The sequence below is a fragment of the Drosophila rhopaloa genome, unplaced genomic scaffold (genome assembly GCF_018152115.1).
Source record: "Drosophila rhopaloa isolate 14029-0021.01 unplaced genomic scaffold, ASM1815211v1 contig_2, whole genome shotgun sequence".
Classification (NCBI taxonomy): Eukaryota; Metazoa; Arthropoda; class Insecta; order Diptera; family Drosophilidae; genus Drosophila; species Drosophila rhopaloa.
Window position 1 is genome coordinate 23,446,036 of NW_025335083.1, and position 12,113 is coordinate 23,458,148.

At 40.1% G+C, this 12,113-nt stretch overlaps 1 protein-coding gene across 1 annotated transcript; it reads left to right on the forward strand.

The window, feature by feature from the left end:
* Nucleotides 1–5,619: 5,619 nt before the first annotated feature.
* On the forward strand, nucleotides 5,620–6,847 carry LOC108039522 (gustatory receptor for bitter taste 22e). The gene is made up of 2 exons (XM_017116552.2): nucleotides 5,620–6,636; nucleotides 6,695–6,847. Exons 1-2 carry the CDS (start codon nucleotides 5,620–5,622, stop codon nucleotides 6,845–6,847), a joined length of 1,170 nt encoding a protein of 389 aa, XP_016972041.2.
* Nucleotides 6,848–12,113: the final 5,266 nt, after the last annotated feature.

Genomic DNA, 12,113 nt, shown 5'->3' on the forward strand with positions numbered 1-12,113 from the left:
GCAGACCGAAATCGGAACACTGATTTCCTTTTTCAAAAACTCGCTCCCAAATAATTAACGGCGCAGTTAAACATGCAAACATTTTTGTTGTTAATTTATAGGGTAAATAAGGGAAAATGGGGAAAAGCCTGTTCCATTGTTGCACTTTTTACACGCATTTCAGGAGGACTTGCCAGCGAATTTTCCATCACTATTTCGTCGCTTTTAATTCGAGACTCAATAAAAATCATGGACAATTCATTTCCAGTTTCATTGCGTTCCAATTTGGCGGAATTTTATTCCTCTTTAAGAGTCTTGCGAGAGAACGATGAAATTCCCTGTCGTAAAATTAAATTTCTCTGCAATTAATTCCGATCTCCCTTTCTCTTTGGTGGAAAAGTTTGCTGGAATTTTTATCGCTGACCCGGAATGACCTTCGCATCGATTTCATTGCCTCCCCAAGTCCCCCTCTCCACTATTTTATTTTCTTTTAATTTATTTATCTTTTTCGGAGATGTTCTCCTTGAAGTTGATTTTATGCTCCGCTCACTCTGTCTCAGTCTTTGTCTATCTACCTATCTCTTTCCCTTCGACTGCCACTTGTTTTCGGTCGCTTTTCTTGTCGCCATTTAATTGTGTTTAAATTAATGCGGAGAGGATGGGGTAGAAGCTTCGATTTCTGTTTATCTTCAGCAATTTCAACTAAAACTGGAATGAATTTTCTTTCAAATTTATTGCTCCGGAAATTAAAGAAAGTTTACGAAAGAAAATGGCTTCGGGGAATGTAGTAACACGAATAATATTACGATGGATAACAGTGAAGGAAGCTAACATTCGGTTTTACCATTAAGGATCCCATTAAATTATTATTTATTGGCTTTAATCTAGAAAAATTAAATTATTAGAATCAACTCAACAGAAAACCAGTAATGATCATTGATTGTTAATATTTATAATCCATTTATTGACCTCCTCAAAGGCCTTTGCCCTATGAACTTCACCCAGGAGTTCAGAGAATCGTAAAACTTTCATAAAAAGAACAACAGTCTGAAGTTTTCTCCGAGGGGGATTTTCTATTATGTCGCTGCGTTTTCATTGCTGATTTTTATCACGGGCCACATTGAAAATTTACGAGTTTTCACAGCGCATAAATTCTGCGCCGTTTGCCAATTTTTATTATCTGCAAAATACTTTATGCGCATCTGAGGAATATTCGAGAGTAGGGAGCATCTAATGGAAACATGAACCCAAATTGAGACGCTTTGCATAGACCAAAGCAATCATCATACCCTCGACTGAAGTCGGGAAACTTCACCAGGGAAAAACGCGGAAAATGAGTCAAGAAGTAATGATAAAAGGTGAAAAATGCACTTAGCTGGAGGAAAAGCAGAAAATGCTAAGCGTAACTTATTATGGAGGATGGAGGATGGAGGAAGGGAAAGCCCAGGAAAAGAAAACTTTCCGCGGAAACTTCAGTTGCATGTGTTGCATACTTTGTGGCGCTCCAAAGAAAGCATGAGAAATGAGCAAAGGGAAAATGGAAAACACTGCTAAATTTCATACCCAAGTAAACGGGAAAAACAAATTTTTAATGTCCCTCATAGGAGAGGAAAAATAGGAAAAAGTTTCTTCTCCGATTGCGATGCAAAATGTTGTCACTTTGTATCCTGACAGCCAGGATCATCAATCGCTGCTCTCTTTTCCTCTGTCAGCAAAGGATCCCTCAGCAAAAACTTAAGAAAAAGAAGACTTTTTTGTGCCGATAAATTTTCAATTTCCGTCCTGAAATTTGCAATTTATTTTACTGCAGCAAGCTAATTTTACCATTCTCACAAAAAAACAAAGTTGCTTTTTTGTAAGTCACTTTCAGGGAGTTTCCCAAGGTGCAGTTTTCCACACAAAAGTTTATCGAGGAACATAAATACCCAGCAAATTGCATTGTCTGCTCCCAGGATTGCACTTTATTAGATAAGCAAAATAAAAGGTAAATATCTGCCGGGATTCCCTGCAATCCTTTGACAAGTAAACAACTGGAAAAGTTCGCCCTCCAATTTCCCCCATAAGGAAAGGCATTTTCTCTCAATGGGGCTGTCAGCAATTTGATTTGATTTGCAGACTCTACGAAAATATTTCATAAATATTTACTCACAGTTTTTCCTCGATTTTGAAGCACTTTTTCTGGTTTTTCCTCCTTATCGCAGAGCGAATATTTGCAACTGTGAAAATATTTTTCGCGCTTTCCGTTTGTTTTTCTCCTGCTACTTTGTAGTGCAAATATTTTCCACCATTTTTTCCACTCATTTGCCTGAGTGGGCGTGTCCGAAATGGGCGTGGCTGTTTGTTTTCCTTTGATGTGCTAAATTGGTGCACCGATTGCATTTGAAATGAGATTTGATCGCCTTGAAATCAGGAGAAGTTAGCTTGAAATGGGGTTACGGAAAAAGGATAAGGGAAGGCCCTTAGTTTGCATACTTAACTCTCGGAGCAGAGATTCTTACTTGCTTTCCCCCTTTGGGACAATATCCATTTGATTTTAACGACTTGCCAGCAAAGTTTCCCCGCAGGCAACTCGAATCCTTTTCCAAGTGAAACATTAAACTTTGCCCCATCAGAGAAATAGGGATAACAATAACATGGCGAAGGATATCGCAGACGCGAAAGGCAGTCAGGATAATGGCCAAACAAGACATGACAGCAATGAGAGAAAACATTTTCAATAATCCCAAGGAAAGAGTTAAAGCCGCGACTTTTTTGTAGCATTTTGTTCCCTTTTTTGGGGCATCCCAAAAATATATTTTCATGGCCAATTATAAGCTTTGAATCACTTAGCAAGTGCCTAGCCAAACGAAAATGCCAAGCAGTAAGGAAAAAAAGGGGAAAAATCGTATTGAAATAGGCATTTAAGGCAGCCACGACCACTCTCTACCCAGTCTGAGTCACTCCTAATAGAATTTATCTAATTAACTCATTCTAGGCTTATTCTTTAACACCCACTTCCAATTTACTTTTTTTAATCCCCTTTTGGAGGGATTCTGCCAGCTCCGTTTGAACTTGGTAAATGGAATCCTTTACAGCCTCTAATTATGCCAGTTGGCTAAAAATGCGAGTTGCGTTGCCTAATTGCAGGCGACTGGTTCGAAGGCGGCTCACGTGGCGTATGCGCAGCTTGGGAGAAGTTTCACGTTTTTGCCTTTTAGGTGTTGTTTCTTGGCGCCTTATTTTTAATGAAATCACGCACGTTCCTTGGGGGAAGAAAAGAGGAACGCGAAGCAAAGAAAATACGTGGAGAACAAGCAGGAATGCATCCAAATTGTGCGTTTGACGCTTGAACTCTGCGTTTAATCAGCGATTAAGTTAGGGGTAAAGGGAATAATATAGAGGGTGGACTTGCCACACAATGAAGAGTGGAATCTGCAGTAACCTCTCCTACAATTATTATATCCTTGTATCCTTGTTCTTCTGCAATCGTTATGTGGTTTCCGAGTGCCTCCAAAGATGAGAACTTCATTCAAGGGAAACGCAAATCCACAATTGTCGACCATTTTGTGCTTAATTAAGCTCAAACTGCAAATGGTTAAAGTCACTTTTCCTCACAATGGAGAAAAGGGAGATCCGTTTAGCCATGCAAATTGGAATGTCTAAACACCTGAAAGGATCCCCGCTATACTGCATTGTGTCCTTCTGTTTACTCCCAGTTTGTTTGCTGTGGTCAGCAATTAAAAATTCAAACTACGGTGCCGAGAAGTGCTTCACTAATTCTGATTGCAAACTGTGTAGCGAATGTCCCCGAAGGACCCACAAAGGACACCCCGAGGATGCGGCTGAGCTGCTCTCAATTGTTATGAAAATGCGGTTTGATAGTGGAATGAATCTGCTTAGAAATTTACAAGCAAGAGAAGTGGGAAAGTGCTTGAGTATTAATTGAAATCTGTTTGGGCAGCAATTCAATTGGAACTAAGTCTTTAAACATGGACAGTGGATTTTCCACGTAATCAGATTTAAAGGTGCTTCCTTTAAAGCGTGGGTTCCCAACAGAGAAACCGTTCAAGAAAAAATACTCGCATTCTGTCAAAAACAAACTTGAAGGCGTTGCTAAAAAGCACTTCTTAAAAAAAGGAAAAGCTGAAATTTTCAGGGGAAAAGCCAGTTACAGGTGACAGCTGGTAAAAGTTTACCACCTAACATAACTGCCAAAGAGAAAGGGAGTTGCAAAAGTGTTAACTTTGCAACAGTGTCAGAAACTGCAGGCGCATCGGGAAAACAAGTTAAAACCATTCGAAAGTTTGTTGAGGCCATTAGAGTTGGGGTAAAAAAGAGGATGTCAAGGGAGATAGATGTCCAAGAGACTGCCACTCCGATAAAGGTAACTCGGTTATTGACAAGTATCAGTTATCAATTCAACCTAATTAATCAGAGGGTCTATCAGCCATTCGAGTACAAGGACTTGAACGCCTGGCTGGACATCAACCATTATCCACCACTCAGCTCGGATTCTGCGTTCATATTTCAGCAGCTCATTGAAGCATCAAACTTGTCGTCTGCCACACTAATTAAATGAAATTTCATTTGCACAACTTGGGAAGATTTCCAGGGCCTGCACTAGCCATCAGATTGAAAGGCTTTCGAGAGGACTTCTTCCCACAAGTCAAACACTCGTACTCCGCTTTTATCTCCACGAGAACTCTCCAGATATGAAGTGAAATGTGCTGGGGATATTATCGCACTCGAAGCTTTTCACAGATTTCGGTTGAATTGCAATGAGAGGCCGTTCTCGAGGTTGTTTTCAGGTTTCCTTTTCGGCCTCTCCAAATTATTTTTTACGAGCCTGCCATCAGAAATGACCCAACTAAGTGGGGTGAATTGGGGGCAGAAAACTTCAACTGAACTTCAACTCCATGTCCATCCAATTAATTAAATGATTTAATCGCAGCAAATGTTGCTCGCATTATGAGCACAAAAGCCTATGAAGCGCTTGTACACTAGTTAACAAACATCGGCAAGGTTATGCATACACTAAAACCTTACACTTAGTAAAGTAGCAGAACATGTTGCTTCGAAATACTTAAAGGAAATATTACAAATCTTACGCAATCTATATTTAAGCTCGTTTATTCCAATTTATAGGTTTTGTTCATGAAATAATTTCCTGAATTAATATAATATAAATAAAATATAGATAAGTAAAAAATTAAGTATTTTTACAATCTACTGCTTGTTGTTAAGCATATTTTATAATATTTATCTAGAAATGTTTGAATTGGACTAGCTGTAAGCAATTTTATTAAAACAAGAATTTTTAGTTGATATAAATTTTGTTTGATCAAAGTGTATGATTCTTATATATTCTATTACAAATTTCGTTAGTAATATTTAACATTATATTGTTTTGCAAAGCTGCATTTCCAAATGTTATTAATTTTGCAGTGGTCGAAGTGATACCACTTTGCAGTCTTCGAACTTAATTTGTTTTTCCCAGTGTATGGGTGGCGATATGTTTGCTGGTCAGTATGCGTAATCCCTTCATCAGCAATTCCCACACCATAGGCGCAAGACATTTGTACATCCAACCAACCTTATCGCCGCTTGCACTCGTCGGTGGACTCCACTCCTCGACACTCGAGGTTGAATCCCCGGCCCGGAATGTTCCGCCCCAGTGGAAGTGGCTTCCGCCAGCGGATGGCTGGCCTCACATTGAAGGGTGCTCTGTATGCCTCGTGGATCCTGGGCGTGTTCCCCTTCACCTACGACAGCTGGACGAGGAAATTGCATCGTTCCAAGTGGCTAATGGCGTATGGCCTTGTCTTGAATGCGGCATTCATTCTGCTGGTGGTTACAAATGACACGGAGAGCGAAACGCCGATGAAAATGGAGGTGTTCCACAGGAATGCCCTGGCAGAGCAGATCAATGGGATTCACGATGTTCAGAGCCTTTCAATGGTTTCCCTGGTGCTGCTAAGAGCCTTCTGGAAAAGCGGAGATATAGAAAGGACCTTGAACGAACTGCTGGATCTCCAACATCGCCACTTTCGTCATTATTCTTTGGAGGAGTGCAGGGGCTTCGACAGATCAGTCCTAATTAAAGGTGTCGCTGTGATCCTGGAAATTATATCCATGTTGATTTTGGAACTGGGAATGTCGCCAAATTTCAGTCGTCAGCTATTCGTAGGAGTAACTAGCTTGTGTTTCATGTTACTTGCTGTTCTCCTGGGAGCCACACACTTTCACCTGGCAGTGATGTTTATCTACCGATATGTGTGGATTGTGAATAGGGAACTGCTCCGGCTGGTAAATAACCTGGCGAATGGGGAAACTGTGGAGTCTGCCAGGGTGGACTACCTGCTCGATCTGTACCATCGCCTTCTGGAACTCAGCGATCGACTGGCCTCCATCTACGACTACCAAATGGTCCTGGTGATGATCAGTTTCCTGCTCGCCAACGTTCTGGGCATCTACTTCTTCATTATCTACTCAATTACCCTCAATAACGAGCTGGATCTTAGATCAGTGGTCTTTTTCCAGGCATTGATTATCAATATGTTGGATTTTTGGCTCAGCATTGAAGCTTGTGATTTGGCGGAGAGAACGGCAAGGCAAACTTCCACCATACTGAAGTTATTCAATGATATCGAGCAACTAGATGAGATGGTGGAAAGAAGTGTAAGTCTGACTGCTTTACGCTTACTTATTTGAAATTCTATTGTATTACTTTGCTTAGATCTCCGATTTTGCCCTATTCTGCACTCACCGCAGGTTGAGATTCCATCATTGCGGCTTGTTTTACGTCAACTACGATATGGGATTCCGCATGGCCATCACCAGTTTTCTGTACCTGCTGTTTCTCATCCAGTTTGATTATAGGAACCTGTGAAGCAGGCATATTAAAGAGACCCTGCTGGAAGAGTCCTCTAATTGGTTCGCACTTTCTTGTGTCGTCTGGAGTCGAGGGTCCTCGAAGGGGGAACTCAAAGGACCTACGAGTGACAGCTCAAGATGTTGGGGGACTTTTAAAAGGGTGAAAGAACAAGTGGGATATGTCCCCGGGATACAAGGATTCGTGTCTGAGTAAAAGTCTTGTTGACTTTTCCGTTGAGGGAACGGGAACACGGCCGCAGGACATCAGGGTGAAGAAATGCAGCCATAAAAGAAGGAGTATTTATATCCTCCCCAAAAAGGAGACTATGCAAAAGCCAAAAGTAGAATATGCACAAGTCAAAAGGATTCGGAGAAATGGAGTGGCTGTGAAAAGCAGCGCAATTAAGACCAACAAATGAACGAGTTTTTTATTTTTTGGCTAGCTAAGAATGCAGCAGGATTTTCCGGCGAACAATGGCTGCGGAGAAAATAGAGAAAAGCATAAAGCAGCAGCTAGCACGAGCAGCTTTTGGTGTATTTTCTTTGTTCGACTCTTGTGTGTTTCTCAGTGTGTGCTCTGCTAATTTCACTGACTGCGATTTCCCAGCTGTTTCCACACTTCCCTTTTCTAACTGCTTGTTTTTTCTGATTTATTATGCTTTTGCCGCGGATTTCCATTCAAATAAATGCATGTTGTTTAGAGCGTATATTCACTTTAATTGCGGGGAGTATAATTGCAATAAATTAGAGCATTTATCATGAAGTAAAAAATATTGCATGGTAAATCATTTTATTTCTATGTTTAAATAATATTTTATATTTATTACTAATAGATTAAGTCTATGTAAATAATAAATCCACAAATAAATAAAAATGCTCTATTCTTTTGTAAGATTAATAGTTTTTAGAAAACTCCAAAAATTCCAATTCTACTTTACAATTTCTAAGCTGAATATTTCCTGATAAATGTTGCCCTCAATCTTTAGGACTTAAACAATTATAGAGAATGGCGAAGCCCACTTTATAATATCCAGCCTCTCCAGAGTCATTAAAATCCCTTGGAACAAAAGCCATTAAAGTGCTAGGCGCCTGGATAAAATCCAGTTAAACAAGAAAGGAAAGCTAACTTCGGGCGGAGCCGAAGTTGAAATACCCTTGCAGAATATTCTGCAAATTATATTCTCCAAAATTATTCATATGATGCGTTCTTAATTCTCATAAAAAATCCCAACTTTCTAACTTTAAAAACACCAAAGTTATGGCATTTCCAATCGTTCAGTTATGTATATGGCAGCTATAGAATATATTCGGCCGATCCTTATGAAATTTGATATGTCGGATTGATTGGGCAAAAATAAAACCCATAGAAAATCCCAACTTCCTAACTTAACAAACACTAAAGTTATGGCATTTCCGATCAATCAGATATATGACAGCTATAGGATATAGTCGGCCGATCCTTATGAAATTTGGTACGTCGGATTGATTGGCCAAATATAATACCCATAGAGAGTCCCAACTTCCTAACTTAACAAACAGCAGAGTTATGGCATTTCCGATCAATCAGTTATATGACAGCTATAGGATATAGTCGGCCGATCCTTATGAAATTTGGTACGTCGGATTGATTGGCCAAATATAATACCCATAGAGAGTCCCAACTTCCTAACTTAACAAACAGCAGAGTTATGGCATTTCCGATCAATCAGTTATATGGCAGCTATAGGATATAGTCGGCCGATCCCGGCCGTTCCGACTTATATACTGCGTGCAAAGGAAATAAGGGTGTGTGCAAAGTTTCAATTCGATATCTTTAAAACTGAGAGACTAGTTCGCGTAGAAACAGACAGACGGACAGACAGACGGACAGACGGACAGACGGACAGACGGACGGACGGACAGACGGACAGACGGACAGACGGACAGACGGACAGACGGACATGGCTATATCAACTCAGGAGGTGATCCTGATCAAGAATATATATACTTTATAGGGTCGGAGATGTCTCCTTCACTGCGTTGCACACTTTTGACCAAAATTATAATACCCTCTGCAAGGGTATAAAAATCAACACTTGAGGCTGCGGATAATCCGACACTTAGCCACTTATTGACAGAGGTCAACCGCTGTCAAGGCCAGAAAGTTCAGCAAACCCTGGAATCGCGGCCATTAGCCTCGATTAGAAGTCGATGGGAGGAAGACAATGCCAAGGGGGACATCACCATCGGCGGTAATAAAAACAACTACAAAGCACACGTCGCTCACAGCAAAAGTGCGTAAATTGATTTTTATTATCCCTAGTCCTCCGCCCCTCCACTTCACTTCACTCCACTCCAATCCACCAATTTCCCCCTAGCCACTTACCACTTACCCGATTCCTATATCCATTCAGCTTGGCTCAGCAAAAAGTTTCGGGCCACATTTCCTCCCTTTTTCCTTGGGCCAATATATTTGATTTATTGGCTTTATCCGGAATGCGCGCAAATTGTTCATTGCTTTGTTTACACCATAAAAATCCTGATGGACGCATTAGTTCGCCAAAATGTTCCATCGCATGCTCATGAGCTGGGCTCGTAAATTTCATCGATAATTTCCGCTCTCATTCTGTTTTTGTCTGGCGGAATATTTATTTGTTCAGGCATTATTTTATGAGAATATAAAAATCACTCAGGGAGAGGAATATATATTTTATTAGGCACCTAAATTAAATTATGTGTAATAGCTTTCAAATTATCCAGTCATTTGGACCTATGTTCTTAGGGATAGAAATCTTTGTAAGTGATTTTAGGAAATTCCTGATGTTTTTCTTTTTTAATGGAAAATGCAATATTATATAGAAAACATTATTAAAGGGCAAACGTTTTGTTCATAAATCAGATAAGAGTTTCGTACATCCCTTTACACTTTTCTGACATCAAGTTCACCTCAATTTATAACCTGTTCAGCAAATTAATTAAAATTTGCCGCCAGGCTTTCCACAAGATTGGGCTGAGTATTCATTTGTTGTAATTAGGGAGCGGTCGAAACTTTTTCTTTGCTCTCCTTAGGTAAAGGACGTTCAATGACCCAAAGGATGGCCAACGGCTGCAAATGAAGGGTCAAAGTTTATCAGCAGATTTTTAATTTAAATTTATATGTTTTCCAGCAGCCGCAATTTGGGGGAGTAAATTTGATAGACTTTGAACTTCAAGGGAAGCAGTTAATGAAAGGGAAACCCTCAGCCCTTTCCCTAATTACGATAAATGCCCGCCAATTGTTCCATCGATTCGAGCCGACTGCCTTAATTAGTTTGCCAATGCGTTATAATTTTGGCCTCCAGCCCTTAATTTATATAAGCCGGTCGAGGAGAAGGAGCTCTTGCCAAAAACTTTGGCTTAGAAAAGTTTGCGAAATTAAATAATTGCCAATTTGCTGCAAGTTGCTGGCAGTTTAAACAACAATTCAGCGACGAGCAAAGCCGATTTGTGTCTTAGGCTGAAATTCAACTTTCGGAAGGAGGAAAAGAAGATGGAAGGAAGCCAGGAAAAGCCGGGCAATTAGTGGAAAGTCTGTCTAAATATTGTATCTGCAGAATATATAGTTTGCCAAAACTTTAATTACACTTGGCTAAGAAATAAGAAATAAGAAATGCAGAAGATGCTGACAGAACGTCGAACTAGAACTTTGAATTACTTTTAAATCAGATTATTCTATTCTTTAGTCTTAGCTAAAGTTTAGCAAAAAACGAAGCTAACAAGCAAACAGATTGATTTATATTCAGTAACCACCCCTAAAGTGGTTCTTATTTACCAATATGTTTATATTTCGATACTTTCAAGCTAATATTTAAGTAGTGTTGCTAAATTGAAATCGGTTTAGAGCCCAAAAAGGCAATAAAATAAACAAGATGATCCAATAATCGAAGGGAATATAAGGGAGAGATAACCGAACTTATCACTATAAAGAAAATCCATTTCGAGCCTATTTCTGCTGACAGGGCGAATCATCATAAAATGGAAATATTTTTATGAATTTGCTGGCCTCCGTGCAAAATGGTGAAAATGTGCCGAACTCGGCAAAAGCGATGGCCAGATGGCGTAATTTTAATAAAAATATATTGAAAGCTGGCACAAATCGAGATGAGCGAATCGAATTATCTGTAAACGTTGACGAGTCGCCAATGGCAAGAATGTTGACCTAATGCTGACTTCACTGCTGGAATTTTATTGTGTAAACATAGGATCCAAGGGATCCGGGGTATGCCACGTGGCCCAAACAATTGGCGGATGTCCTGGGCCAGGGCAATAAATCAAATGCTTGTGTACACTCGAGTTTATATTTGTTTGCCCGCCGTGCAGATGAGCAGGAAATTTGCCAGAAACTCGAGGGGTTTGGTGGGGGAATCCCCTCCACAGGATAATAAAAATCAATTTACGCGATTGTGTCGAGTGTGGCTGCTGTGCTGGGCCTGTTATCGCTGCTGCTTTCGCTTTGTGCTCTCGATAATCGAAGATAATGGGGCTCTCCCTCGACGAGGGCCAAAAAGGACCTGCCTCTGACAGCCAAGGATGCCAAGGACGAGCATCTTTTGTCTGACTTTTCCTCCGAGCCCCGCTTTGTTGCCCTAATTGTTGCCTGTCAGATTGTAGTTTCGTGCAGTTACCGGGTAACCTAAATGTTGCCGATGTCTGGACAAACGAATAATAGATAAAATAGAAATATAGGCATAAATCAAGCGCAGGTGCTTGGCAAGGGAAATTAGCAGAAGGCACATACACAATTCAATGAACAGACAAAGAAAAGTGCACAACGAGAAAAGCTGAGATTTAACTATAACTTATACTCACAATATTGAAAATTTATATTTCTTGCAAAGAATAATTGTACATATCTTTTTTACTCTGTTATTTATTAATTTATATTTTGTGTTATTTTATATGGTGATATGATAAACGTTTAACATGTGTACTTTTTTGGATGCACGAAACTTAGAAATCTCAATGTAAGCATCTGCCATTGTTTGCTGCAGAATAGTGAAAAGGGGGAATCCCCAGCATTCTTAGCCAGCCAGAAAGCACAAAACTCGTTCATTTGTTGGCCTTAATTGCACTTCTTTTCACAGCCTCTCCATTCCTCAGACGCTTTTGACTTGTGTGTGTGTTTTTGTGAGCTCTACTTTTGGCTTTTTGCATAGCCTCGTTTAAGCCAGATGGAATGGCAAAGGAGTTTGGCTTTTATTGCCGCTGCAGCAGATGCCCTGCGGCCCTGTTCCGATTTTCCTCACATTTTCCAGCTGCAAGTC

Bases quoted from the DNA above. Each gene is read 5' to 3' on its own strand.
- LOC108039522 (XM_017116552.2), top strand. From the start codon at position 5,620: ATGTTCCGCCCCAGTGGAAGTGGCTTCCGCCAGCGGATGGCTGGCCTC. The intron at 6,637-6,694 runs GTAAGTCTGACT...TACTTTGCTTAG, and splicing joins ATGAGATGGTGGAAAGAAGT to ATCTCCGATTTTGCCCTATT.